Below are 26,116 nucleotides of genomic sequence, written 5' to 3'. Positions count from 1 at the left end.
ATGCTCAGACAGATGGAGTAAACACACTCTTTTTCCATATCTTTGCACCAAAACAATAAGGTTTTTAATATTCTGTTTGACCCAAATGACCCTAAAAGCAGACACTCAGATTGAAATTCTTTAATTGGACCATTGACCTCTAAGAGAATGTACATGGGGTGGTGATAACCCCTAGCATGTAGTAGCATCACATTTACCTAAACCAGAGGTGAGCACACTATGGCTCGTAGGTCACCTCTGTCCCATTGCTCGTTTTTGTAAATGAAGTCTTATTGTAATGCAGCCATAGCCACTGGTTTACCCGTTGTCTATGGACGTTTTCATTGAATAGTTGTGACAGAGACCCCATGGCCTGCAAATCTTGAAATATTTACTATCTGGCCCTTTATGAAAAAGTTTCCATAGACAAGGAGAATGGTGAGGTAACTGGAGAAGTGGAGGAGGAGGGAGGAGAACTCCCTTCATCCTCACACAGTACAGCTGCCTCAGGCATCTCCCCACTGCACCTCTCATTTTCCTATTACACACTTACTCCATTTCTTTCCTTACAAACATGAACACACAATTACTTTCTTATCTGACAGAATAAATTCCTTTGAGACTGGGCCAATTGGCTAAATTTCTGCAGAAAAGGGATACCTATGTTAGGAGAGCGGGTGTGTGTTAGAAAAGTAGAAGAGTGCTGAGCAAAGTGTCCATGGTGAGCATCTCTGCATAACACAATTAAGGGTTATTCATTTTCATCTTCACTTATCTTTATTTTATAATTATTTTATTGTAAAAGATACTTGTTTAATTAAATATATATATATTAGGGAATATATTTAAAATGTTAAAAGCCCCTTAGTAACAAAAGTACCCAGGAATCCTACTAAGAGAAAAATGCTTGAGATATTCTTTGTTTTACAGCTTTGCTTTCACTTGTGCCGTGTGTTTTCTGGTTTATTGTGTGCCGAGGACACTTCAGCCAACTGGGAGAGATATATCAAGAACAGGGACCAGGAATGTCTTCCAAGATGAGATGACAAAGGAAAGCTGGTGGAATGTGCTTCCTACGTTGTGACTGTTGAGTCTCTGTGAGTGACTCACCCTGCAACAAACACCCATATTCATGCTCTAAACAGCTAGTACAGCATGCCTCTGCTATTTATAAAAATACCACCGATTACTTTACTTTCAATTTCAGTTTTATCACACCATTTGTGGCAGAATGACTAACTTCCTCAGTCTGTTTTAGCTTTTATAAAGGAGGGACAGAGGTGGAAGAAGCAAGTGAGCAAGGGGTGAGAAGCAACTCAGAACTGTCTTAGACTCAGGGTGCGGAGCAGGTACGTACATCTTCTTTTACATGCAACTTTATCTTGGACTCAACTCTTGATTTCTGACAGCTGAGGAATGGGCAGGAAGGGCAGATTGCCTATTGTCTGGCCTGCAGGATTCTGTGACCGGTTTCAGTTCTGGGGAAGCTTGGCTTCTCCATTTGGACCAGTAGCAGCTGCAAAGGGACAGCCAGGCACACCGTGTCCCCCTGAATGTGCTGCCTCCTGAACCTCAGCTCAGGGCAGCAGCAAGTGGAGTGGAAAGAGCCCCCGTGGGAGCATGCCTGACTAGTTCTGCTGTACCCTGTGGCTGACATTAGAATTCACAGAACAAGACTGTCATTGTCAAGGAGCTTACAGGCAATTATAATCTAAAGAGAGAGTTTCTCTTTAAGCTTTCTATTAGTCACACTTAAGAAAGCTTCAGAGTGAGAGCTCTGTAAATCTCTGTGTAGGAATAAATTTAGTCCCCAGATCGCGGATCTTTATTAGTTAAAAATAACTATCTAGTCAAAACTCTCTCTCAGGCCATCTTCTCCTCTCTCTCTCATTCTCTCTCTCACTATCCTATCTTTCCGGTGTTTGTGGTTTGTTTTTCATAGAAACATCAGAGTCACCTGTAGGATTTGTTTTACATGTAGGATCATGGGTTTACCAATCCCTCAGATGATTCTTACGTAGATCAAATTTTGAAAACCAGTCCTGACCAGGATCAAACAGCTGCACTTTCTTATTTCAAGTTAAAAGTTCTGTGGCTCATTCACAGCTAAGAAACCACAGACCTGGTTTTTATAAAGTTGTTTGCAGTTGTTACTGTCACATCTTATTACAGCTTCCTTTCATCTTCACCCTAAAGAGGGGACTTATAATTCCAGTAGTAATGATAAAGCTGCTGTTAGAGGCTCATGTTTTACTTCCATGTTCTTTGCTCCCCACACTGAAGGATCAGACAAAAGGAGATGTTGCAGGAGCTGTGTGCTTGACTTGATTACTCTTTTGCTCTGATAAAAAATGTATTTGTAGACCTTGTTTCTTAGTAAGGTAAAGTTTGCAGATTGTGTTGAAATGCATAACTCAAAGGACCAATTTGCTCAATGCAATTATTGTATATTAATCTAATTCAAGAAATATATAGTGAACTCCTATTTTGTGTTGCGTGGTATGCTAAGATATAAGCTTATAGTATCTAATTTTATTATCAAAACATCTTCCAGGCTGCACCTACCATTTTACTCACATTATCATTATAGATATCTAAAAAACTTAGGCTTAACTAGGTGAGACTTCTTGTTTAGTCCACACAAGTAGTACCTGATAGAGCTGGTATTTTTGACAATATTAGATGCACCTTGAATATTTGACACATAAATATAAAAGAGTATTTGGGACATTTGAATATAATATTATATTTGTATATTCTGATTATGGAAAACATAAATATTATAGAAAACCATTTTAATATAGTGGCAATAAAAATATGCCAGGAATCTTATGGAATAATTGTACTTTTAATATTTATTTGTGTTTTTTTTTTTTTTTTTTGCTGAGGAAGGCTCGCCCTGTGCTTACATCATTGCCAATCTTCTTTTTTTTTTCACTTGTGGAAGATCAGTGCGGAGCTAACATCTGTGCCAATCTTCCTCTATTTTTTGTATGTGGGACACTGCCATAGCATGGCTCGTGGGTAATGTAGGTCTGTGCCCAAGATCCAAACCAGTGAACCTGGGCTGCCGAAGTGGAGCCTGGGGAACTTTAACCACTCCGCCACAGGGCCAGCCCCTTAATACTTAATTTATTTTTTTGGTGCAAAAGATCGTCTCTGAGCTAACATCTATGCCAATCTTTCCCTACTCTGCATATGGGACACCACCACAGCATGGCCTGACCAGCAATATGTAGGTCCGCACCTGGGATCTGAACCCATGAACCCCATGCCACTGAAGCAGAGTGTGTGAATCCAACCATTATGCCACCTGGCCGGCCCCAATACTTAATTTTTTAAATTAAACTTTACCTTGAAAAATAACTACAAGAAAATCTCATGTAATTTTCACCTAGATTCACCCACTGTTGACATTTTGCTAGATTTGCTTTATCTCTCTTAATATATGTATTTAGAGAGAAATATTCCTTATATAATATACCATGAGATTTGCATTTTTATTCTTATTCTCATTCGTGGGAGTAAGTTGCAGAAAATCTGACCATTCTCAGCTAAATACCTCAGCCTGTATCTCTAAGATTCAGGATATTCTCCTGCCTTCCTTTTTTGAAAGGGAGGCTGCATTCTTGAGATTGACCTCATTCCCACTCAGCTGCTCCTTCTTCCACTTATCACTCCTATTCCCAGCACTCTTCTAGTCTTGCAGATAAAAGATGAGCTCGTAGGGTCATACTAAATCTTTAGAGAGCACATTTTGGTATATGACGGTCACTAGAAAGCTACTATAGGTTATTGGTAAAGGACCTTATAGGATAACTAATGTTTTTGAGGAAGATTATTCTGCCAAGTAAGTGGTTGCAGTAGCATGGGCTGGACAAATAGATTATTCAGATTTGGGTTTTTTTTTTGTTTGCTTTTTTTATTGTGGTAAAACATATGTAACAAAATTTACCATTTCAATCATTTTTAAGAGTACAGTTCTCTGTCACTGAGTACGTTCATATTGTTCTGCAACCATCACAACTATCCATGAATAGATATTTTCACCTTCTTGAATGGAAACTTAGTACCCATTAAATAAAATTCCCCTTTCCTTTTCTTCCAAGCCCATGGAAAATACTAATCGACTTTCTGACTATGCATTTGAGTATTTAGGTACCTCACATAAGTAGAATCATACAATATTTGTCCTTTTGTGTCTGGCTTATTTCACTTAGCATAACATCCTCAAGGTTCATCAATGTTGTAACATGTATCAGAATTTAATTCTTTTTACAGCTGAATAATATTCCATTGTATGTATGTACCGCTTTTCTTTATCCATTTGTCCCTCAATGCACAATTGGGTTGTTTTCACCTTTTGGCTACTGTGAACAGTGCTGCTGTTAACATTGGTGTACAAATATCTATTTGGGTCCCTGCTTTTAGTTCTTTTGCATATATACCCTGAAGTGGAATTGCTGGATCAAATGGTAATTCTATGTTCAGTTTTTTTGGTAAAGCACCATAGTGTTTTCCACAGTGGCCGCACCATTTTACATCCACACCAGCAATTCACAAGAGTTCCCATTTCTCTAAATCCTGGCCAAGACTTATTGTCTGTTTGTTTGTTTTTGATACCAGCCACCCTAATGAGTGTGAAATGGTACCCCATTGTGGTTTTGACTTGCATTGTCCTAATGATTAGTGATGTTGGGCATTTTTTCATGTGCCTATTGGCCACTTGTATATCTTCTTTGAAGAAATATGAGTCCTTTGCCCATTTTTGAATCAAATTGTTTTCATTGTTGTTATTGAGTTATAGGAATTCTTTATGTATTCTAGATATTAATCTCTCATCAGATATGTGATATGCAAATATTTTCCCCTATTCTGTGGGTTGCCTTTTTATTCTGTTGATGGTGTCCTTTGAGGCACACAGGTCATTAGTTTGGATGAAGTCCAATTTATTTATTTTTTAATATTTTGCCCATGCTTGTGGTGTCATATCCAAGAAATCATCGCCAAATCCAATGTCATGAACATTTTCCCCTTTGTTTTCTTTGAAGAGTTTTTACATTTTTAGCTTTTATGTTTGAGTCTTTTATCTATTTTGAGGTAATTTTGGTATATGGTGCTAAAGTAGTGGCCCAAGATTATTCTTTTGCGTGTGAATATCCAGTTTTCCCTGCACCATTTTTTGAAAAGACTGTGCTGTTCCCTGCAAATGGTCTTGAAACCCTTGTTGAAATCATTTGACCACATATGGGGAAGTTTATTTCTGGACTCTTCATTCTATTCTATTGGTCTGTATGTCTGTCTTTATGCTGTTACCACAAGGGTTTGATTACTGTAGCTTTGTAGTCAGTTTTGCAATCAGGAAATGTCATATCTCCAACTTTGTTTATTGTTTATTCAGGATTCCTTGAGATTCCATATGAATTTAAGGATGAGATATTTTTCCATTTCTACGAAAAAAACTGTTGGGATTTTGGTAGGGATTGCATTGAATCTGTAGATAACTTGCTGGTATTGGCATCTTATTGTTGAGTCTTTCAATTAATGAATTGCGGGGAGTCTTTCCATTTATTTCTTCTTTCTTTCTTTCTTTCTTTTTTTTTTTTGTGAGGAAGACTAGCCCAGAGCTAACATTCAATGCCAATCCTCCTCTTTTTTGCTGAGGAAGATTGGCCCTGGGCTAACATCTGTACCCATCTTCCTCTACTTTATATGGGACGCTGCCACAGCATGGCTTGACAAGCGGCGGGTAGGTGTGTGCCCGGGATCCGAACCTGCGACTCCTGGGCCACCAAAGCGGAGCATGCACACTTAACTGCTGCGCCACTAGGCTGGCCTTGTATTTATTAGTTCTTTAATTTCTTTCAGCAATGTTTTATAGTTTCATTGTATAAGCCTTTCACCTTCTTGGTTAATTTTATTCCTACGTATTTTATTCTTTTTCATAGTGTTGTAAATAAAACTGTTTTCTTAAATTCTTTCCATTTCTTTCATTGTTAATGTATTAAAAAACCCTGATTTTTGTGTGTTTATTTTGTATCCTGCAACATTGCTGGATTCATTTATTAGTTCTAATAGTGTATTTGTGGAATCTTTATGGTTTCTACATGTATGATCACGTCACCTATAAACAGAGATAATTTATCTCTTCTTTTCCAATTTAGTTGTCTTTTATTTCTTTATCTTTTCTAGTTGGTCTGGTCAGAACCTCTAATATTATGTTGAATAAACTTGGCAAATACAGGCATAGTTGTTTTGTTCCTAGTCTGAGAGAAAAAGCTTTCAGTTTTTTACATCGAGTATGATGTTAGCTGTGAGTTTTTCATATATGGCCTTTATTATACTGAGGTGTTTCCTTTTATTCCTAATTTGTTGAGTGTGTCTATAAAGAAAGAGGATTGAATTTTGTCAAATGCTTTTTCTGCATTAATTGAGATGACCATGTCTTTTTTTCCCCCTTTATTTGCTTAATGTGGTGTTCTACAGTGATTGATTTTGTACGTGAAAACATCATTGCATTCGAGGAATAAATACCAGTTGGTCACGTTGTATAATTCTTTTAAAATGCTGCTGATATTGATTTGCTGATATTTTATTGAGGATTTTTGTGTCAATATTCACAGGGGATATTGTTTTGTGATTTTCCAATCTTGTAGTGTCTTCATATGGCTTTGATATCAGGGTAGTGCTGTTTTCATAGAATAAGTAAGAAAATGTTCCCTCCTCTTCAATTTTTTGGAAGAGTTGGCAAGAATTGGTGTTAGTTCTTTAAGTGTTTAGTAGAATTCAACAGTGAAGCCATTTGGTTTAGGGCTTTTCTTTCTTGGGAAGTTTTTTGATTGCTAATTCAATCTCCCTGCTGCTTATAAATTTATTCTGATTTTCTATTTCTTCATGATTCAGTCTTGGTAGGTTTTGCGTTTCTAGAAATTTATGCAATGCGTCTAGGTTATCCAATTTTTTGGTATACATTGTTCATAGTACTCTCTTATAATTCTTTTTATTTCTATAGACTCTATAGTACTGTCGCAAATTGGATTCTGTTTTTAGTAATCTGAGTGTTCCCTTTTTTCCCCCTGGTTGATCTAGCTCAAGGTTTGTCAATTTTGTTGATCTTTTCCAAGAACCAAATCTTCATTATGTTTTTTTCTCTACTGGTTTTCTAGTATTTATTTTCTTTATTTCTGCTCTAATTTTTTCATTTCTTTCCTCCTGCTAGTCCTGGATTGTTTGTTTCTCTAGTCCCTCAAGGCATAAAGTTAGGTTGTTGATTTAAAATCTTTTTTCTTTTTTTTGGTAAACATTTGCAGTTATAATTTTCTACCTTAGTACTACTTTTGCTACATATTATAAGTTTTGTTATATGTTCTTTTCGTTTTCATTTTTTCCCAAGTATTATTTAATATTATAATTTTTCCTTTGACCCTTTGATTGTTTAAGGCTCTGTTACTTAGTTTCCACATATATGTGAATTTTCCAGCTTTAATTCTGATAATGATTTCTATTTTCATTCCATTTTGATCAGAAAAGATACTTTGTAAGATTTCCATCTTTTAAAATTCATTAAGACTTGTTTTGTGGCCTAATATATGATCCATCCTTGAAAATGTTCTATGTGTACCTGAGAAAAACATGTATTCTATTTTTGTTGGATGGAGTGTTCTGTATATGTCTATTAAGTCCAAATGATCTATAGTGTTGTTCAAGTCCTCTATTCTGTATTGATCTTCTTTCTGGTTGTTCTACCCATTGTTGAAAATAGGAAATTGAAGTCTCCTGCTTTTATTGTTGAGTGGTCTATTTCTTTCAATTCTGTCAATGTTTTTGTCACATATTTTGCTGCTCTGATATTTGGTGTATATGTGTTTAGAATTGTTCTATCTTTTCGGTAATTTGACCTTTTTATCAATATAAAATGTCCTCGTTTTGTCTCTTGTAACAGTGTTTGATATAAATTCTTTTATGTCTAATATAAGTATAACTACATCAGCTCTCTTTTATTTACTATTTTCATGGGATTTATTTTCACATTCTTTCAATTTCACCTGTGTGTGTCCTTAGATCTAAATGAGTTTCTGGCTGACAACATATTGTTGGACCATGTTTTTTTCAAAAAATACGTTCTACCAATCTATGTCTTTTGATTGAGGAGTTTAATCCACTTAAATTTTACTGGGGGGAGTTTAATCCATTTTGATTGGATGAGTTTAACCTATTTACATTTGAAGTAATTACTGATAGGGAAGAACTTATTTTTGCCATTTTGTTATTTATTTATTATACGTCTTACTGCTTTTTTGCCCCTCATTTTCTCCATTTCTGCCTTCCTTTGTGTTTAGATGATCTTTTGTAGTGACACATTTTGATTCCTTTCACATTTACTTTTGTGTATATTCTGCACGTGTTTTCTTTGTGTATACCAAGATATTACATGTAACACACTTATGTTATAACATCTATTTTGAATAGATACCAACTTAACTTCAATTGCATTCAAAAACTCTGTTCCTTTCTGCTCTGCCATCCCCCCTCCACTTTATGTTATTGATATAAAAAGTTACATCTTTATATATTGTGTATCCACTAACATGGATTTATAATATTTTAAGCATTTGTCTCTTAAATACTGTAGAAAATAAAAGTGGAGTTATAACCACAAATTGCAATAATACTGTTTTTATATTTACCCATGTATTTCCTTTTCTCAGAGATCTTTAAATCTTCATATGGTTTCCAGTTATTGTCTAACATCCTTTGATTTCAACCTGAAGGACTCCCTGTAGCATTTCTTGTAGGGCAGATCTAGTAGTAATGAAACCTTTAGCTTCTGTTTACCTGGGAATGTTTTAATTTCTACCTCATTTTAGAAGGGAGTTTTTGTTGAATGTAGTATTTTTGATTGATAGTTTTTCTTCTTTCAGCACTTTAAAAATATCATTCCACTGCCTTATGACCTCCAAGGTTTTGCTGAGAAATTGGCTGATAATCTTATTGCATGTGATAATTTGCTTCTGTCTCATTGCTTTCAGATTCTCTCTTTGTCTTTTAACAGTTTGATTATAATATGTCTCAGTGTGGGTCTCTATGGATTTATCCTACTTAGACCTTGTTGAGCTTCTTGCATTTGTCAATTCATGTCTTTCATCATATTGGAAATTTTTTTGCCATTATTTCTTCAAATAATCTCTCTGCCTCCCTCTCCCTCTTCTCCTCCCGGGACTCCCATAATGTGTATATCAGTCTGATGGTGGGATCCCATAAATGTCTTAGGCTATGTTCAATTTTCTTTATTCTGGGCCGTATTTTCCTGATTCTTTGTATTCCTCATGATTTTGTTGTTGTTTTTGAAAAGTGGGCACTTACAAAAACAGTCACCTTTCTCAATCTTTGCCTACTGGCTTTGTTCCAAGGAAGCCCTTCACTAATTATCTGGGCTTTGGTTTGGGGTCTTGGAATTAACCTAAGGAGAAACCTTAAGGTCTTTTATGTATTTTCTGAGTATACGTCTTCTCTGGGCCTGTGTGTAGCTTTTTCAATTTTCCCATATACATACTGCATTTAAATGTCTTAATTTCCCAAAGAGTCTTTCTCTGGGGCCTTCAATGGTCTATTTTTTGTCTTCACTCTGAAAAGGAAAAATTCTGTTTCTCTTCTCCTCTCCTTTCCACTCTGTTCTTAATAATTATGCTCACCAACATGTGTGGGCACACTAAATAGTTTTCCCAAACTAAAAACTTCTGACAATAACTGCCTGGAGTTAGTCCATACCCCACAGGTTAAGGGCTTACTTCCACAAATCTGCCCCACTTCAGATGCTGATCACAAGTGCAGTTTGTCACCCGTGCTTCTGACTAACTGGCTATAAATTAGAGGTCCCACAATATCCTCCTCAAATTCAGTAATTTGATAGAATGGATTTTATTTGATAGAATGGATTGCAGAAGTCAGGAAGAAGGTTTACTAGTTTACTGGTTTATTTAAAAAAAGCATACAATTCAGGAATGGCAAGATGAAAGAGACACATAGAATTAAGTATCAGAGAAGGAGTGTGGAGGCTTCCATGCCCTCTCCAGGAGTGCCCTCCTCTGAGCACCTCCACATGTTTAGCAATGCAGAAGCTCTCTGAACCCCTTCAGTTAAGGTTTCTTATGGAGGCTTCATTAAATAGGCATGATTGTTTAAATCATTGGCCATTGGTGATTGACTTGACCTCTAGCCCCTTTCCCCTCCCCAGAGGTTTGGGGGTGAGGCCCAAAGTTCCAAATCTCTAATTAATTGATTGGTTCCCTTAGCAATCAGCCTTTATTCTATGAGTATCTATGGACTTCAAAAAATCACCTCATTAACATAAATTCAGGTGTGATTAAAAGGGGCTTGTTATAAATAACCAGACTCTTCTTTTACTTTCATCTGTCTGTAGCTATTTCAGGAACTGAGGACAAAAGACCAAATATTATAACAAGAGATGCTGCCATCACTGTCATTACTTTGGAAATTACAGAGATTTTAGGAGCTGTGTGCCAGCAATGGGGATGTAGATCAAATGTATATTTTTTATTGTAAATCTCAACATCATACACCCATAATGACGTGCTTCAGGTGTCTGCAGGTTAGTCTCCCTGCAGCTTTCCTAAGCAATGCCCACTGCTTCTCCCTGACTGAAATGTAAATTAGTTGAAACAGAGACCGGTCCTTCAAGCAGCATCTGACAACTTAGAACATTATGAATAAAGTCTTCTCTGCCCATCCAGTTTGAAGGAGGGAATTGAGAATAGGGCTGCTGCTATAAATGGCCTGTTTTATGTCTTCACTCATAATCTCTTACACCAGGCTTCTGTGGGTCAGTCTGAAGTTTTCCTGAGCAATGCCCACTGCTTCTTTCCACCTGAGATTTAAGTTATGCCACAACTTCTCCCTCCCCCCATTGCTGTTTGTAATCCGTGTGAAGTGGAACAAAGATGAAGAGGTAGCCCCAGACAGATTAGAACATTGCAAATAACTTCTGTGCTGTTCCCTCTGGATCAAGGGAGGGAATTGGGAACTAGATTGCCACCTCCTCCAGACAAAAACTGCAATACACAGGGGAGTGGATGGGACAAGGACAAGCAAAAACACCACAGAATTTTCAACCATTTTGAATGTGGCTTTTTCTCAATGAGGTGTTTGCTTGGCTGCTTTAGATCTTTGACTTTTTTTGCAGAGCTACCACAAGGTTATTTTAGCCAATTTTGGGGTTGTTTTTTGATGTCTCTGTGGGGACACAAGGGCTTAGAGCTTCCTACTCTGCATTTTTTCTCAGTTGTCTACGTTTTTAATCCTGGCTCTATGACTTATTCACTTAGCCTTAATGAAACTCATTTCTCTCATTTACAAAGTAGACATAATAATTTCTTGTAAGTATCAACGTAGCTGGTATGTAAGGTATGTATCATAGGGCTTGGTATATTATAGTCCCTCAGCACATAATAACAATTACTTGAGGTATTTGTTCAAGTAATTGAACAACTACTGGAAGTAAAACATTATTATTATTGAAGTAAAACTTTTGAGAATGATAATACCCTATGTTTCATCACCAATATCATCAGAGATTTGAGGGGATGATGGAAGAAGCCCTTTGCATTATGGTAATTCTAGGTTATATTTTGTCTCAGAGAAAGTATAGAAGTCTCACCCAGTTCTAAGTTGATGGGTGCTTTGTGTAACTCTGAGTCAGAGAATGACTTTGTAATCTTATTTCTCCTGGGATGCTCTTCTAGGTTGGTGGGTTGCCATGGCATCTGGACCTGACGTGATGGCTCCCATTTGTCTGGTGGAAAACAACAATGAGAAGCTGTCAGTGAACCAGAAAGCTATAGAGATTCTTGACAAAATTTCTCAACCAGTGGTGGTGGTGGCCATTGTAGGGCTGTATCGTACAGGCAAATCCTATTTGATGAACCGTCTTGCAGGACAGAATGATGGTGAGTGTTGTACTGGGTCAGAAGCCAATTGCTAGTTATATCTCCCCTTCTTAATGTTCTTCCCTTGTCCCATGAAGGGGGAACCAATCTCCTCTCAATAAACCAAACTTCTAATTTCAATTGTCACCTCCAAATTTCTACCTTACTGTAATCTGTTACCACAGTCTTTGTTTTACTCCCATTAAGGAAACTGTCCTACTAATGCTCAGATTACTACCTTCCTTTACCTGTGTAAGCCCTTGACTCTCACAATTGTGTATCTTCTCTCTCACAGCATATTTTGCTTTCTCTGTGGAATATTCCCATGAACATATAAAGATGTTTGACTATCTACCATCTTAAAGATCCTTTGTGGAGTTCACATCCCACTGTGGCTAACAATCCCCCACCCCCTTTTTCTTACCACTTTACCCAGGAAAAATATGTCCATTTCCTTTTTCCACTTCCCATGTCTCTCTTCAGTCTAGTTTTATCTGGCTTTGAACCTCACTGTTCTTTCAAAATGTTCTTGTTATGGTTATCAATCACCTTCATTTTGTCTGATTCATGGATGCCTCTTTGTTTTCATCTTGAGCCCTTGCTTGGCATGACTCTCACAGTTAATATCCCCTCCTCTCTGAAATAGATGACACACAAAGTAAGACATTCTTGAGGACATAGAGAAAGCACCCTCTTTTATGCTGGGGTACTTATATTCTGACAAGTCGGACTTTGTAGCCTCTTGGCTGCTTAGATCATCTGCTGTCACTGTATGCTGCTTTCTCCTGTTCCCTTGCAGGTTTTCCTCTGGGCTCTACTGTGCAGTCTGAAACCAAGGGTATCTGGATGTGGTGTGTGCCTCACCCCTCTAAGCCTGACCGTACCCTGGTCCTTCTGGATACTGAGGGCCTAGGGGATGTGGAAAAGGTAAGGCAGAGAGTTACAGATAAATCTTTTATTCTGAATTTTCTCCTTATCTCTTCATGATACTTTGTAATTTAACTGCTGGAATCTGTTTATGAAATCTAGAAGTCCAGCTATAGTAAATGAGGCAAACTTTGGTTTTTTCGAATCTCACTTCTAGGTAAGATACCATGGTATATGGAGTAAAATTTTCTGTTATTTCTTGGCAGTAGGTGAATGATTTGATTCAGTTTAGGAAGTAATTAGTGAATAACTGATTCTTGGGTCTCTGGATTAGTACTGCAAGTATTAATGACCAAAGTGAAGGTCTTCCCCTCAAAGAGTCTTTAGTCTGATGGATAAAGAGCCTATAGAGCATTATGGAAGGCTTTGAGACACCTCTGAATGCACTGGTTCTAGAAAAGCATGTGTTTGTCTTACAACAAACATTTAAAGATGGATTTTTGGTATTTTAGCTTTCTACTAATGGGTGAAATGAATGATCTCTCCTATTTTGCCTTACTTTGAGACTTATCTGGAAATAGTATCTAAATTTCTACAGGTCTCCATTTCTACCTAAAGAAAAATTAGAAGCTCTGTGTTTATTTTTAAAGCCATATATCAAACAAGTATATAATCTTGTTGTCTAAGTAATTTGTTTGTCATAAGTACCACTTCTTCTCATTCTAATTGATTACTTTTAAAAAATTGGGGTTTGGGGAAATAAATTAATGAATAGGATATTTTTCCCCCAAACTGTCATATAGAGTTTTCTAGGCATAAATCTCAACTTTTACATTTACTCTAGGGAACAGCTTTAGACACTGTTTGTAAGAGAAATAATTTCTGGATTTTACTATTATTTAGACAATGCTGTAATTTATACAAACAAAGTAGCCTGGCCTTTAAGGCTCTTTATCAGGCTGCACTAGAGCTCACCCTCCTGCCTTAACTTCTGCATAGACCCTCTGCTCCAGTCAAATCAAATAACTCTATTTTTATTTCAAAGACCTCTGTATTCTCCCATCACTAATTTTACTTCTTTGGGTTTTTCTATATGTGGGGTCACCTTCCTTTCTTCAAGTCCACATTTTACCAATTCTTTAACACTCAGCTCAAGGTTTTGAGGAAGCCTTTGTATCACGCACTTTTTCTCCAACTTTCATAGCTCTACTCTTCCTTGGTAGACTTCTAAATTTTAATTTAATATTATATCTATAGATTCCACTGCTTATATAAATTGCAAATACCTAAGCTGTTTGTAGATATTGTCATCTTTGCTGCATTCATTATTGTGGATATTTGTCACCACTTTGAAATGGTCAGCTTGAAAGTAATAATTGTCATTTTAAACTTTGCTTTTTAAAAATCTATGAACAATGAGAAACATTCAGTAGCTTCCTATAAGCATTTATCGAATTTAATTGGCTATAATTTGAATCCCCAGTTACGTCAACTATAATACATTTTGTATGGCCTATGACCAACAAATATATGTAGAGTGAATAAGTGGTAACACCCACCATTGAATGCCTAATTGCACATCAGATACCATACTAGCTTTTATATATGTTATTTTATCTCATCCAATTGAGGAAAAAGAAAGCCTTATGTAGATTAGAATCCTTTTATACATGGAAAAATCACAATCACAAAAAAGTCTTTGTACTTGTCAAAGCTGGTGTCTGTATTTATGTCTGTTTTCAAGTTTATTTCTTTGCATCGTGAGTAGGTTAGATGTGTTATCTTACAAAGCAAATTGCCAGTTATTTTACCCTCAAATGAATGTATTCAGAAATAGCTAAAAGAATTGCAATTCAAGATGTGCATTCCATGGCAAACCATAGGCCCATCTGGCAAACAAAAGAAAGGCCTTACTCTTAAGAGAAAAAGGGAGAGTAGGGAGGGGCTATTCTAAGCAAAAGCCCATTGGGAGAAAGTAACAGTTCAAGATGGCAATGGCTTCTCATTGGCTGAGCTGTGGCGTTTCTCATTGATTGGGCAGTTGCTAGCTGGTAAGAGAAATCCTTCTTCAGCAGTAAGGTAGTTGTACTTTCTGAGAGAGATAGAAGCCTATGTCTCTTCCTGTTTGGAGTGATTGATGATGCGTGATAGGGTGTAAAATTCCACCCTACAAGCCTTCCTGACTTTAATTTGGTTGAAGTTTCTCTTATTCATTTCATAGATGAAATAACAAGTGAAAGACTGATGGAATAAGTGTCTGAATGAATTTTTAGAGGGTAAACCCCTAAACCTTTTGCTCAAATGTGCTTTCTAGGGCGACCCTAAGAATGACTCGTGGATCTTTGCCCTGGCCGTGCTTCTGTGTAGCAGCTTTGTCTACAACAGCATGAACACCATCAACCACCAGGCCCTGGAGCAGCTGCAGTATCCTTCCAGGAACCAAACCACCCAGTTTCATTGAGTTTATGGGAATGGAGATGGAGTCAGTTTCTTTTTCCCTGTCACTTAGTTGTCTTTGGTGGAGCAGAGGGGATGCAGGGCAAAAGAGAGCATTTATAATAATTTTTTATTAGAGAAATGTGGGAATTGTGGATACTCCTTAGCCATTTCCTAGTTATGTGACAGAACTCACAGAACTTATAAGGACAAAGTCCTCCCCAGGGTCAGATGAAATAGAAGATTCCACAGAGTTTGTGAGTTTCTTTCCAGATTTTATCTGGACTGTGCGGGATTTCACCCTGGAGCTGAAGTTAAATGGTTGCCCTATCACAGAAGATGAGTACCTGGAGAATGCCTTGAAGCTGATTCAAGGTATCAGAGCATGGCCTGGGTAGTGGATAGTCCAATAGAGGGTGGGATCTAGTAAACACTGTCTGTCATCTTTGGGGTTGCATTTGTATTTAGACTAGATCAAAATCTGTAGAAATAGTGACTGGAAGGTGGGCTGAAAAGCTCTAGAGACAGGTGTTTAAGTTCACTTTAGAAAAGTAGAGCCTAAAGTAGAGTAAGATGATTCAAAACCAATTTGTTCTGTACACAATTTGTAACTTAGCAGCCAGATTACAATGGGTGCTAAAACTTTCTAAAGGCCAGATACTTATGTTCCCTAACTTGGCTTCTGCTTTTCTGTGTTGAGGAAAACAACAGACCAGGTACTTGTTAGACATGAAATTACAATGAAACGCTTATCCAAAGAAAAAATATCTTTCACACAGATATTATCCTTCTGAAATAGGGATATAATTTCTAATGCTTGCATGGATATATCATTTGCAAAAAATGACTTTGTGTTCTAAATAAACCTGAATAATATGTGTCTTTTCAATCTACATTTTTGCAATATCTCTGATAATTATTAGAACTAGAGAATTATAGAATTATTAGAATTGTTATTATTTCCATATACTAGCTTTCTCTTACACACATTTTTCCCTTTCTCTACACATTTACCCATGCTATCATTTCAAAATAATAAATTATTTTAAGGGTTAAGTGAATGGGTGTGTATCTGATGAAATCTTGAGAGAAATATCAATTCTGATATATTCAGTCTTGCTTTCATGTTTCTATTTATGTTTTCTCAAAACATTTATGGAGAATTTTAGTAGGCAGAAGATCAACACTGTCAAAGAAAATACAGTTCTTTATCTTAAAGAGTTTATGGTGTAGTGGTGACATCTTAAAATTACATTTTAGTTACATTTACTCTTCAAAGATTTTTGCTAAAAAATAGCTAATACTATACACATTATTTTTAGCATCAAAGTAGTTTTCCTTAATTAATCAGGGCGTCATTCTTAATATCATCCATTATTCCTTGTTTGTGGCTGTTCTTTTTGGTCCCACAGCTCAATTTGTACACGGGATCGAGTAGACCAAAAAGTTACATTTGACCTTTCATTCTTATAGCCATTCATTCAGTAAACATCTAATAGACAATTACTTTACCATGTTCAGGTCTGGGGAAATTAGTTGTAGGTTCTTTTATTTGCGTCATATGTCTGCCCAAATGTCTCTCCAGAGTTGCATAAGTTTGATGTGCAAAGAAGTATTGAATGTCTATGTTAAAGGAATTGTAAGCATAGAAGATGGCCAAGATAAAAAAAAAATCCCTGTGATAAAAATCTTTAGCTGCCTTGCCCCAAGACTGTTCCCACTGTAATCCCTGTTTTTTTTTTTTTTTTGCTTGAGGACAATTGTCCCTGAGCTAATATCTGTGCCAATCTTCCTCTACTTTGCATGTGGGACACCGTCATAACATGGCTTGATGAGTGGTGTGTAGGTCTGCACCTGGGATCTGAACCTGTGGGCTGCTGAAGGGGAGTATGTGAACTTAACCACTACAGCACCGGGCAGGCCCCAGTAATCTCTGTTTTTTCTATGCTACAGGCAAGAATCCCAAAGTCCAAGCATCCAATCTACCCAGAGAGTGCATCAGGCATTTCTTTCCAAAACGCAAGTGCTTTGTCTTTGACCGGCCAACAAATGACAAAGTACTCCTAGCCAATATTGATAATGTGTTAGAAAACCAACTGGATCCTAAATTCCAGGAACAAACAAACAATTTCTGTTGCTACATCTTCACTTCTGCAAGGACCAAGACTCTGAGAGAGGGAATCACGGTCACAGGGAAACGTGAGTCTCCTTTTCACATTTGTGTGGGGCCTAATTTATGTAGAATATATTATATGATGTGTTTTCTAGCATTTTTATTTGATTCTATATAGAATTATGCGTACACAAATGTTCATACTTCATGAAGAAATTTGTATACTTTATAAATATCACACTTTTTGGAATTTACAAATTCCTGTCCAGAATTAAAAACTTTATCAGTTATACCTGTAGCTTCCACATTCCTGAAAAAATACTCTACTGATAATAAAATCACTAACTAAGTATAAATACAGAATATAATATTTTCTCAGGGAAGTCCTTTGTAATTTGCAAGGAGAATACAAAAGAGATTTTGGGAGTTTAGTACAGTTCAAGAATAAATGTTAGACCATAAATCCCTGAAAATCCATTGGAAGCTGCAGAATTAGGAATAAATATAATCTGATTTACCCTGCATCATCTGTCTACCTATGTAATCTATTTTACTTTCAATTTTTTAAGTGGGAAATTGGGTTTTCCAGATGCCCTTTGGTATGTTAGCTCACGGTAAATATTTAAGTTTTTTAGCCCTGTGGCCAGGAGAACTGTAAAAATGAAGAGTCAGTAGGAAAAAAAGGTGATGCTAATAGAAGGAGATAGGTTGTGTGTGTGTGTGTGTGTGTGTGTGTGTGTGTGTGATATAGAAGTGTCTCAGAATCTTGGACCTGTTGAGTGATAACTTGATATTTATCCCCTAAATTTCCTGGCTTATTCAGGGCTGAGCACTCTGGTGGTGACCTATGTGGATAGCATCAATAGTGGAGCAGTGCCTTGTCTGGAGAACGCAGTGAGAACTCTGGCCCAGCTTGAGAACTCAGCAGCCGTGCAGAAGGCAGCTGACCACTACAGTGAGCAGATGGCCCAGCAAGTGAACTTGCCCACAGACACGCTCCAGGAGTTGCTGGACCTGCACGCAGCCTGTGAGAGAGATGCCATTGCAGTTTTCATGGTGCACTCCTTCAAGGATGAAAACCAGGTGTTCCAGAAGAACCTTGTGGTAATTTGTCTCAGTATTTACACTTTGTGACTGTCCCCCTTGAAGAATCAAGCCTAGAAGTGCCTTTATTGACCCCATGGCTCATCTCTCACTCAAGGATAAAGTAGTCTGGATTCTTAGGAGGGATGGAATTTTAGAGGACTAGATTTCCTTTTTTTTCCTCCCAAACCTCAGGCACTTTATCTAAAAATCTCTCTGATGAAAAGAAGTAAAATCAGTACAGATTGCTTCCTGAAGTGAATACTTCTATGGATTCCAAGCCTGGTCAGAATACCCAAAAGTCATTCCTGAGGTGGTCGCTTTTTCTTAGAACACACTCCAATTCCTGGGAACTAAAATTTCTCTTATCAGACCATCAATCCAAGCCATCTTCGACTTATTTTTCTCCTTGCTGTATCAATGTATCACTGAAGTTAGAATCACTGAGGGCTACAGCTGCAGGGACCACAGAGGTTAGGAAATGCAACGCCAGCATTTCCTATGCAGGACTTGAGACCCAGGGAGGTTAAGAAGCTTTCCCATAGTCTTGCAGAGAGTTTTCAGGGTTGTAAGTAAAGCAAGTCTTGTGATTCTTGTTTTGTCCCATGTCCTTCTTCAACAGAATGTTTTTCTCATGAGGACCACAGTCAGACCAATTCCTCTTCCAGATTCTTTGGAATTTTATCTCCTCTGTTCCTTTCTTCTGGTGACATCCCTCTACATTTCCCTTGCAGGAAATCATAAAGAATAAGAAGGAGGGTTTCTTGAGGCAGAATGAAGAGGCATCTGTTAAATACTGCCAGGCTAAACTTGATGAGCTTTCAAAGGCCCTAATGGAAAGCATTTCAACAGGAATATTCTCTGTTCCTGGGGGACACAAGCTCTACACGGAAACAAAAGAAAGGATTGAACAGGACTATCAGCAAGTGCCCAGGAAAGGAGTGAAGGTGAGGAAGAAGGGGAGCATGGGGAGCCTGCAGAATAGAGTCAAGAGGGTCTCCTGACAATCGAGCACAGCACCAGTTGTGGGTAATAAGAGAGCATGGGCATATTGTGACAGCTTAGCTTTTAAGGTCCGCTATTTGCTATTTATTCCCGAGGAGAGCAGAAATGTCCATTCCCCAAAAATGAGTATGGATTTCTGTAATCTACAAGGGACAGAATAGAAATTATTAATCTCTTTACCAAACAACATGACATTCAATGTACCAAGTGCTGATGATTTACAAGTTAAAGTCAGATCAAACGTGAGATAAAGTCAAATACATAGACAATTGCATACAGAGTGATAACACTTATGAACCTGCTTTCGATGCAAATAATCCATAACCAATCTATAAATCAAATTTGGGGTGAGTTTATTATGAGCCAAATTTGAGGACCATATAGCCTGGGGCCTTCCTTCCCCAAAGAAGGAAGAGACCCCAAAATGTGGAGCGTACAGAGTGGTTATATGTTGTCAAAGAGCGTGCATCACATATGAGTGGAATGTCTCTTTTTACAACAGTCACGAGATTGTCTAGCCTGCCTAGCAGGTGCAGCAATTCACACAGCAATAGATGAACACAGCAGGTAGCAGGTCTGTGGTCTCTACCTGGGTGGTCACAGCAAGTCAGCAATCAAACATTAGCCTGGACAGAGAGATGCTTATCCTTAAGGAAATGCTGGTGTGGGGGAAGTTGCAGCCTTATCTTAAGGGCATTTGTTCTTGTCTTTGGGACAGAGTAAATGCTTAAAGCAGATATATACAACACATGTTCAAAGGCCACCTCAGGCCCTTTTTGGAAAAACAAGGTCAGGCTGAATTAGTTTTACACCAAATGGCTTCCTCATATACTCCAATATATCCTATTGCTTGCCATTTATTTATCACTGCAAAAATGTGCTACATTGGTAGTGGTAACACATAATAATAAAAATAATAGTGCTACTAATATATATTGAACTATTATTGTCTATAGGCATAATGTTAAGCTCTTTCCCTAGACTCTTTAATTTAAGCCTTGTAATAGCATTAAGGAGCATCTACATTTATTGTCAACATTTTATAGATCTGAATTTAGGGACACAGACAGGTTAAAATAACTTGCCTAAAGTAACAGCCAGCAAGCGGCAAAGGAGGGCAGCAGCACAGATTAAAAGAAACATTTTTCAGGGCCAGCCCAGTGGCGCAGCGGTTAAGTGCACGCACTCTACTTTGGTGGCCCAGAGTTCACAGGTTCTGATCCTGGACGCGCACCGACGCACCACTTGTCAAGCCATGCTGTGGCAGCATCCCATATAAAGTAGAGGAAGATGGGCATGGATGTTAGCCTAGGAGCCAATCTTCCTCAGCAAAAAAGAGGAGGATTGGCATCGAATGTTAGCACAGGGCTGATCTTCCTCACACACACACACACAAAAAGCAACATTTCTCATTGGGAGGACAAAAGTCACCCATTCATTCAAAAGTCACCCTTCTCATCAGGAAGGTAAAGATATAAAAGCACCAGAGACTGTGGGTTTGTAGAACTGAACATAGTTCTGACCGGCTGGAATCTAGAGTGGGTAGAAGGAAGCAACACTGGGAGAGAGACTGGAGAGAGTCAGGAAGCAGGAAATATGGAGAATCTGGTCACTCTGGTCACTTGGACTCTGTTGGGAGAGCCACTGTGGAATTTTAAGCATGAAGCAAAAATGACATGAATGTACCTGTTTTTTCAGCACTGATCTCCCCAGTGGAAATCTAAATTCTTTGCCTTTTCTTGGTTCCTCAGGGGAACGAGGTCCTCCAGAGCTTCCTGCAGTCGCAGGTGGCAATAGAGAACTCGATCCTGCAGGCAGATAAAGCCCTCACTGAAGGAGAGAAGGCTGCAGCAGGTACGGGGCAGGGCTCGGCTCACAATGGGGCCAGTGGATTCCTGTGGTGTCCTTTGACAGGTGTGAGAGCAAAACCTTCCTGAAACAGGGAGCTTCCTCTCCTTCTGTGGAACAAACTGCTGAATCTGAAAACAATAAGGAGAGTTGTGGTTGTATATCAGCTAGACAGGGCATTTCTCATCACATTCTCAAATGTGGTTTTGATGGTGTGGATATGGGGAAATTCAGAGGTTTCCCACCTCCCTTTTCAAATTTTGTTTTGTCTCTGAGCTCAGAAGGGCAGATGTCAGTCCTCACTTAATTTTCTTCCTTTTCTAAAACTTTCCCGCGGCAGTGGAGCGGGCCAAGAAGGAGGCAGCTGAGAAGGAACAGGAGCTGCTAAGACAGAAACTACAGGAGCAGGAGCAGCAGATGGAGGCACAAAAGAGGAGTCTCCAGGAAAACATAGTCCAACTGAGAGCGAAGCTGGAGAGGGAAAGAGAAAACTTACTGAGAGAACAAAAGATGATGTTGGAACATAAACTGAAGGTAAGTCGGGCCGTGGCCTCAGTAGTGCTCGATGATCATCGCGATCAGGAAGGGATGGGTGCAGGTCACAGCAAGACGTGGAAGGAAGCATCATTGCCATTTACCACTTGTGATTTATAAAAACCCTGAATCCTTCTTTTTTTTTTTTTTTTAAAGAAGCCTTTGAATGCTATATTTTACATAGACTCTAGAGAGTTCTGGATGAGTATAGACTCTCCAAGCCCTTGAAGAATATGAATGCGGTTTGAGCTGCTGTTTTGGGGATTTTAAAATAATCTCATGAGGCCTGATTAAACAGATATTCCAACCACGAGTATTTAATATGAGCAGCAACTGGTTTGCTTTACCAAGACCACTGCCCATTATCAGGAACCCTACTACCCACCAAAGACCCTTAGGTAGATCTATGCTGACATAAAACTGCCATCAGAAATGTTCATACTTAAAACACAGGGAAGTGACAGCTTCTAAACTTGCTGCATTGTCTCCAGGTGTAGATAGTCTACCCACTTTATCATATGGCATAGGAGGAATTCTCTCAGTATCCATCTGAACATGTTTATACAGATTTCTGGAACAGCTTGAAGTTCCCATTATTTCTACAATTTGGGTGACCGTACCATCCTAAGTGGGAGTAAGAACTACTGCAATCAGATGTCGACTGGCATTTTTTGACTAGAACATATTACATTTGTCCTCATGTCAGGCTTAGTATCCTAGCAAGACCCTAATGGTATATGAATGTTATTAAGGCTGTAAAGTATGCTTCCTCTCAATGCTGTAGTCCAAGCCAGGAGAATTCCTTGTTTCAAAATCCTCCTTTCATGATTGAGTAAGAATAAATTTAAAAGTAAAAGGAAGATAGTTTGACAAGGTTCTTGAATATAAAACATAATGTTGAAAAAATGGAGATTTTACATCTTTTTTCATTTTTGCTTTTTAGGTCCAAGAAAGTCTGCTTAATGAGCAATTTAGAAAGAAAGCTGAAGAGATGAATGCAGAGATAAATCACTTGAAAAATCTGACTGATAGTACTAAAAATGATGAAACCCCCTGGATTGCACGAACCTTGGACAAACTTGGTGATGAAATCACTTCAATATTGTCTGCTCCTGCCAAACTTCTTGGTAGTGCTGTGAAAGGCTTGGGCTCACTATTGAAGAAGTAGCTCTCTTTTTAAAGAAATTATACAGTGTGGATATATGCTCTGACCTATTTTTGGTTGTGTGCTTTTCGCTTTTATTCAGCAAATTTTAAACATAAAAAGTAGCTACTAGAGGATATCAATGCACAGCCCACATTAGATAGAATAAATGCACATACACATTGACATAGCTGGTTCACTTTTAAGAAATATACATGTGCAAAATACTGCCTCAATGGACCTATAGTATATACATTGAGCCAGTGCTTTTAACGGCAAAAGTTGGTAACTACTTAAATATCCATTTATATAAATTGGTAATATGTATACTGGAATACTATGTAGCTAGTAAAATAAATTGAGTGGAGCTTTATTTGTATGAATATAAAACAATCTTGAAAATATATTGTAAATTGAAAAAATGAGCTGGAAAACAATGTGTATAATGTGTTCACCATAAAAAATATAATTATTATGTGCAATAATACATATGAATGCATAGAATATCTCTGGAAAGATTAATTAGGAGCTGGTAACATTGGTTTCTTCTGGATAGAACTGGGTGGGATTAAGGGTAGAAGAAATGCCTGCTTTTCATTATATACTCTTGTTAAGAAAGCTTGTATTACTATTTCATAAATAAATAACAAAGAAAATGTAAAGTATAATGCTAATAATGATAATAATAAAAGGAATGTGAAATTGACTATTAGATGGTGAAACTGCCCTTTGCTTCTAGAAATGACATCAGTCTGATCAATGAGGAATCTAAGACTAAGATCAGAGCACAAGAAAGCAGAAAATTTGCATCCTAATCTTGTTTTCCTTTTGGCCTTGGTTTTTAATCACTTATATTTACTTCAAAACTAAGATATAAACCCTGTTGCCCTTTCAAATATCAGCTAAAATAGCCTCTACTTCCTACCTTTGAATTGCACTGTTATGGTGTTAGAAGTAAATTACCAAACATAAGAATATGCATTGATAAGAGGGATCTCCTCATCCTTAAAAGCGCAGTGGTGGCCTCTCTGCTGTAGGCAAGAGTGGAAGGGACAATGTGCCATTGCAGAACCAGACAACCTGATAGTATTGGGAGTGATAAGCTCTGACCCATGTAGGCCAGGTGTTGGCACTTAAGTTTCAGAAGCCCAGTACATACAATGATAGTAATGAGCATCATAGTTTGTCTTAGTCAGTTCAGGCTGCTGTAACAAATTACCATAGACCGGGTGGCTTAGACAGCAAATGTTTATTTCTCCCAGTTCTGGAGACGGTAAGTCCAAGGTTAGTGTGCCAGCATTTTTGGGTTCTTGGTAAGGGTCCTCTTTCTGCTTCACAGATGGCTTATTTCTCTTCACGTGGTGGAAAGAGTAGGGAGAGAGTTCTCCCAACTCTTTGTTATAAGGGCACTAATCTGATTCATAAGGCCCCCATTCTCATTACCTAATTACCAGTCAAAGCTCTGCCTCTAAATACGACCACATTGGGACACTAGGGGTTAGAGTTTCATCAAATGAATTGGGGGGGAACACATTCAGTCTATAACATGGTTGGAGTGACAGCTAGCTGGTCTGGATCAGTAGGAATTCTGAAGATAATGAGTAGAACAGGGCATCTCTAGAGTCAAAAGAAATGGGAGAAAGCAATCAAATGGAGTCAAGGATGTTTATCAGGATGCTGAGAGGTAGCCCTGATAAAATGTACAATCCTTATCCTTGATCTGAGCCAATTTCAGACCATGAACCTATCAGCTGGAGGGGAGGCAAGATCCCAATGCATAGGACCCTGGAACTCTGGGACAAGGATAAATGATAATGATTATCGCAGTCTTCCCCCTAGAGGACCTCTGGCCATTTACTTGATACCTTTGTACTGAGGAATGGGAATGCCCAAACATTTCAAGGACTTGTGCAATCAGAATCCAAGTTGGCATTGATACTAGACACGGGAAAGTCATCTCAGTCTCCCTGTCAAAGTAGGGGCCCACGGCATCCAGGTAATCAATGCAATCCTGGCCCCCGTGCAACTAATTGGGATCTAGTATTTGTTTTCAACTAGAAGTACAGTTCATCTGAGGAGAGGGACAATTACACGTTTTTCTGTACATCTCCTCAGAGCATGTTTAGGCACAGAAGGTATTAAATTAGCATCTGCTGGAAAAACAAAATTTGACACGTGTGATTGTTTTTAATTGCCAGAATTCCATGAATACTCCAATGATCTGAGGTAATAGATAATTTTGGATTTTTGGCACTAGATTAAGGTTCTGTAAGGTGATTTAAAGGCTAGCATAACAAAAGAAACTTTTCTGGTGAAGTCTCCTCTCTGTGACCTCGTGTATCACAGTTTCTGTGCCTTGTGAGGATGTTAACACATCTGCACTGGAGATTTTAAATTGCTCTATCTGCCTATGGCTTCAAGTGTTCAGAAGGAAGAATGGCTTTGTCTTTTTTAAGAAAGAAAGAGTACAGTAATGAATATGTGGCCAATAAATGGTAGGGTTTAACAGAAAAGTAAGCTATTGTATTCAAATATCTATTCCCATTGAGAGCTTGAATCAAAGAGATGCTCTAATCCCTTAGAGACATCCTGAATTGGAGAAAAAGAAGAAAAAGGCTTTCAGAAGTAGTTATTTTATTCATGCATCTATTCTAATACTCATTAAAGAATCCTTAGTTTCAATTATTTGTACTATTTGTTAAATTCTCACTCTCTACCTGGCATTGTCTTGGATTCTGTAAAGACAGAAAGGTAAAGCTTATGCTCTATGGGTATCTTACAAAATAAACAAAAATAAATAATGTTATTTAGGGAGTAATAAATGCTGCAAAAAAGAAATTTCTTTTCTGGTTAGAGATTAGGAGTCAGAGTGGAAACCAAGAGTCCTTTTCTAAGTTCAGCTTCAGTCTAATTCTAATTGCCTGGAAATATAATTGCCTGTTTCTTGGGGAAATATTTATTATTGAGTCCTAAGGACCAAATACGATAATATTACAGCATAGTAAAACTCTGTGTCCATGGGGATTGAAAGAATGAATAAATAGATGAATGGTTGGATGAATGAATAAGTTTTACACTTGTTTATCATTTCAAGGGGTAATAAACATCTCTCCTATTACTCACAGTCAAAAAAGTAAAGATTTTTGCTGAGAATGTTCTGTTTTT

At 37.9% G+C, this 26,116-nt stretch overlaps 1 protein-coding gene across 1 annotated transcript; it reads left to right on the top strand.

Annotated features, from left to right (window-relative positions):
- Nucleotides 1–1,218: 1,218 nt before the first annotated feature.
- LOC131404142 (guanylate-binding protein 6-like) lies at nucleotides 1,219–23,657 on the top strand. The gene is made up of 11 exons (XM_058538469.1): nucleotides 1,219–1,328; nucleotides 11,739–11,942; nucleotides 12,721–12,848; nucleotides 15,103–15,212; nucleotides 15,403–15,599; nucleotides 17,178–17,423; nucleotides 18,161–18,441; nucleotides 19,155–19,367; nucleotides 21,177–21,279; nucleotides 21,614–21,807; nucleotides 22,751–23,657. Exons 2-11 carry the CDS (start codon nucleotides 11,753–11,755, stop codon nucleotides 22,973–22,975), a joined length of 1,887 nt encoding a protein of 628 aa, XP_058394452.1. The 5' UTR covers nucleotides 1,219–1,328; nucleotides 11,739–11,752; the 3' UTR covers nucleotides 22,976–23,657.
- The last annotated feature ends 2,459 nt before the right edge of the window (nucleotides 23,658–26,116 follow it).

Source organism: Diceros bicornis, chromosome 4, assembly GCF_020826845.1.
Source record: "Diceros bicornis minor isolate mBicDic1 chromosome 4, mDicBic1.mat.cur, whole genome shotgun sequence".
NCBI lineage: Eukaryota > Metazoa > Chordata > Mammalia > Perissodactyla > Rhinocerotidae > Diceros > Diceros bicornis.
The sequence above is the reverse complement of the archived record's forward strand: the minus strand, read 5'-3'. Positions and strand labels throughout refer to the sequence as shown.

Excerpts from the sequence above, each read along its gene's own strand:
- LOC131404142 (XM_058538469.1), top strand. The coding sequence starts at position 11,753 with ATGGCATCTGGACCTGACGTGATGGCTCCCATTTGTCTGGTGGAAAAC. Across the intron at positions 17,424-18,160 it reads AATCACGGTCACAGGGAAAC|GGCTGAGCACTCTGGTGGTG; the intron begins GTGAGTCTCCTT and ends TGGCTTATTCAG. Across the intron at positions 19,368-21,176 it reads TGCCCAGGAAAGGAGTGAAG|GGGAACGAGGTCCTCCAGAG; the intron begins GTGAGGAAGAAG and ends TTGGTTCCTCAG.